The 2,588-nt window shown below is 35.2% G+C and overlaps 1 protein-coding gene across 1 annotated transcript; it reads left to right on the top strand.

Annotated features, from left to right (window-relative positions):
• LOC145581870 (uncharacterized) lies at nt 1–2,347 on the top strand. Its single transcript, XM_081638902.1, has 3 exons — nt 1–478; nt 838–1,070; nt 1,713–2,347. The coding sequence occupies exons 1-3, from the start codon at nt 389–391 to the stop codon at nt 1,780–1,782; spliced, it is 393 nt and encodes a 130-aa protein (XP_081495028.1). The 5' UTR covers nt 1–388; the 3' UTR covers nt 1,783–2,347.
• The last annotated feature ends 241 nt before the right edge of the window (nt 2,348–2,588 follow it).

Below are 2,588 nucleotides of genomic sequence, written 5' to 3'. Positions count from 1 at the left end.
TTGATATGATGATTTGCTTTTTTATATGTTTGAGCAATATTGCATAGACAATGTCGCGATACAATCACTAACTTCGGGTAATGTAATTTCATAACATATCAATACACGATGACATTCAAAACAAACAAACTTTTGGTGCATGATCAACCTTCAAACTCGGGAGGACGCTTCCACCTAATAGTCTTGATGTCAATGCCTCGTGATTAAAGTTTAGTTCAAAGATAGTTATATGTTGTAAAAAAAGGGTTGATAAAATCGAGGTGATTAGATTGTTAATTTTAATGGGGAAGCGATCGAAGTCGAGATCGAAGTCGGAATAAGAGTTGGGGACCAAGATATTTTGACCCTCCAGATAAGAGTTGGGGAGCATGTTTTAATTGTGGTGAGGATGGCCATTCTTAATTGCACGTCGGCTAGGAGAAAGAAGCCTTGCTTTATATGTGGGAGTCTTGAGCACGAGGTGAAACAATGTCAAAAGGTATATAGAGAGGAAACTGTAAGAATATGATTGTATTTGTACTTTTTAGCTTCTTCCATTTTTTATAAGCCATGTAACTGAATTTGTGTTCCTGATATTCATATAAGCTGAGGCAACCTTGCTTACTGATGCTTTCTGCTACGTCTGAAGTCTGTTGAATAGCCTAAATGTTTGGATATTTTAGTATCTATAGCTGTCATTTGTCTATTGATATAATTAATCTATTTCTAGGATGGGTTTAACAGTTCAATCTAGTCATCTACTAGGAATTGATATAGTTTCTTATTCATCATAGGAGCTACTCTGTTTTGATTGTCTGGTTGGTTGTAAGCTGACTTGGTAAATTCATTTAATTACAGAAATGTTGCAATGTTTGGTTGATACATATCACTGGAACTCCAAGGTTTTATGCTCAACTGAATTCTAATGTGACATGGGAGGTTCTTTACCTTCGAAGGTGCACTAAAGTCCAATTTTTGCTGGAGTGTTATGTTTGCAAGAGATTTGGACATCTTTGCTGTGTGGATTATTATGATGCTCTTTTAAGTGAAGCTTCATGTTTCAAATGTGGTCAGCAGGACATGATGGACAGGTATTGTTTCTATTCTCTTAATCTGCATCATGCTTTATGCAGTACTTTTGGTCCAACTGATGACTTATTATTAGTGAAAAGTAGGAGTAATGCTTTGTGCTGGGGCTCATGACCTTGTTCAATGTTATTTTGAAATTTGCCATGAAATTTCTTCTGTTTCCTTGCCCAGATATTTTGCTATTCTAATGTTCATTCTTTGCCTCTTTGGCACTTTGTCATTTCTGTATATAATCTTGTACTTCATCGTTGTTATGCTGATTATACTGCTTTTTATCTAACTGCCATCAGTGTTCTAGTATTTTATTTTTTGATGCTTTCTCTATTTCATAATGCTTATAGGCTTTTTTCTTTCCAATATTAAAGTCATATTTGGGTTACATTCTCATACACCCTTAATCAACTTGAATCTTAAGAAGAAATTTGAGTTTGCATTTTTCTGTGCTTTTTAATAAACTTGAATGTTGTATATATTAACGGAAGGATAAGCGTAAGTGATGAAAATACTTGGAAAAACACCCAAGAATAAGTTCAACCTTCTACCCTTCATCTCTGTTGCTTTATTTGAATCCTTTAACCTTAATATTATTATAATGATGATTTGGACATCAGTGAAAAGTTTTATTTTCTCTTATGCGGTCATAGGCGAAGAAAAGAACTCGTGATTTATCAACTCCAACCAAGAAATAGACTACAAGACCAGCAAAGGATTTAAATCTGCCCCACATGATTTTGGCAATACCCATAAGAGATTTGACAATGGAAGTCCTACCTGGTCGATTAAATCTAACCGGAGGAGTGGCTGGATGACAGATCACCTAGGTGATCTGCCCCCTAAAAAGGGCTCATATGGCTAGAGGTCTCCTTCTGCACCAAACAAGAAGCACAAGATATTTGGTTTGACTGCAGGTGGTCAAGGTTCAAACACGCAGTCTTCAAAGCGATGGAATAAGTTCAGTTCTGGTACTCCAATTAAACAAGGATATTCAAATCATTATCCGCATAGATTTTCTGCGTCAAAGTTTGGTAACTCTAGTAGTGATGGAACGAGGACAAACTACAATTGGTGGTAGTAGCAAGTATAACAATTGTATTTGGGCTTAAATTTATCTTGATATGTACTTCCTCCGTTTTCTTTTACTTGCAACACACCTTTTAAGCACGCAGTTTTAGGAGATGATTAGTGAGGGTAAACGAGCGATTTTATCAATATAATTTTTACACGAAAATTAGAATAGAGTTAAGTATCATTTGTAAAAATTATAATGAAAAATTTGTCCATTTACATTACATAAACCAGAGCTCAAAACACGTGCCACAAGGCTGTGTTGCAAGTAAAAGAAAACGGAGGAAGTATGTGTTTTTTCCATCTAGATGTTTCCTTATCAGCAGTTAGCAATGGGAGTATCATAGATCTCTTATTATATTCAATTTTGTTTATCCAAATTTACAACTATCGTTTCATTAACCATAACAATTCAGAAATTTTGGTCGTGGAACTGTGGAAGCAAGGTTTTGTGT

The sequence above is a fragment of the Chenopodium album genome, chromosome 15 (genome assembly GCF_948465745.1).
Source record: "Chenopodium album chromosome 15, dcCheAlbu1.1, whole genome shotgun sequence".
In the NCBI taxonomy this organism is placed as follows: domain Eukaryota; kingdom Viridiplantae; phylum Streptophyta; class Magnoliopsida; order Caryophyllales; family Amaranthaceae; genus Chenopodium; species Chenopodium album.
This window is presented reverse-complemented; position numbering and strand designations above follow the sequence as displayed.

Excerpts from the sequence above, each read along its gene's own strand:
- LOC145581870 (XM_081638902.1), top strand. The coding sequence starts at position 389 with ATGGCCATTCTTAATTGCACGTCGGCTAGGAGAAAGAAGCCTTGCTTT. Across the intron at positions 479-837 it reads AGGTGAAACAATGTCAAAAG|AAATGTTGCAATGTTTGGTT; the intron begins GTATATAGAGAG and ends ATTTAATTACAG. Across the intron at positions 1,071-1,712 it reads CAGCAGGACATGATGGACAG|GCGAAGAAAAGAACTCGTGA; the intron begins GTATTGTTTCTA and ends ATGCGGTCATAG.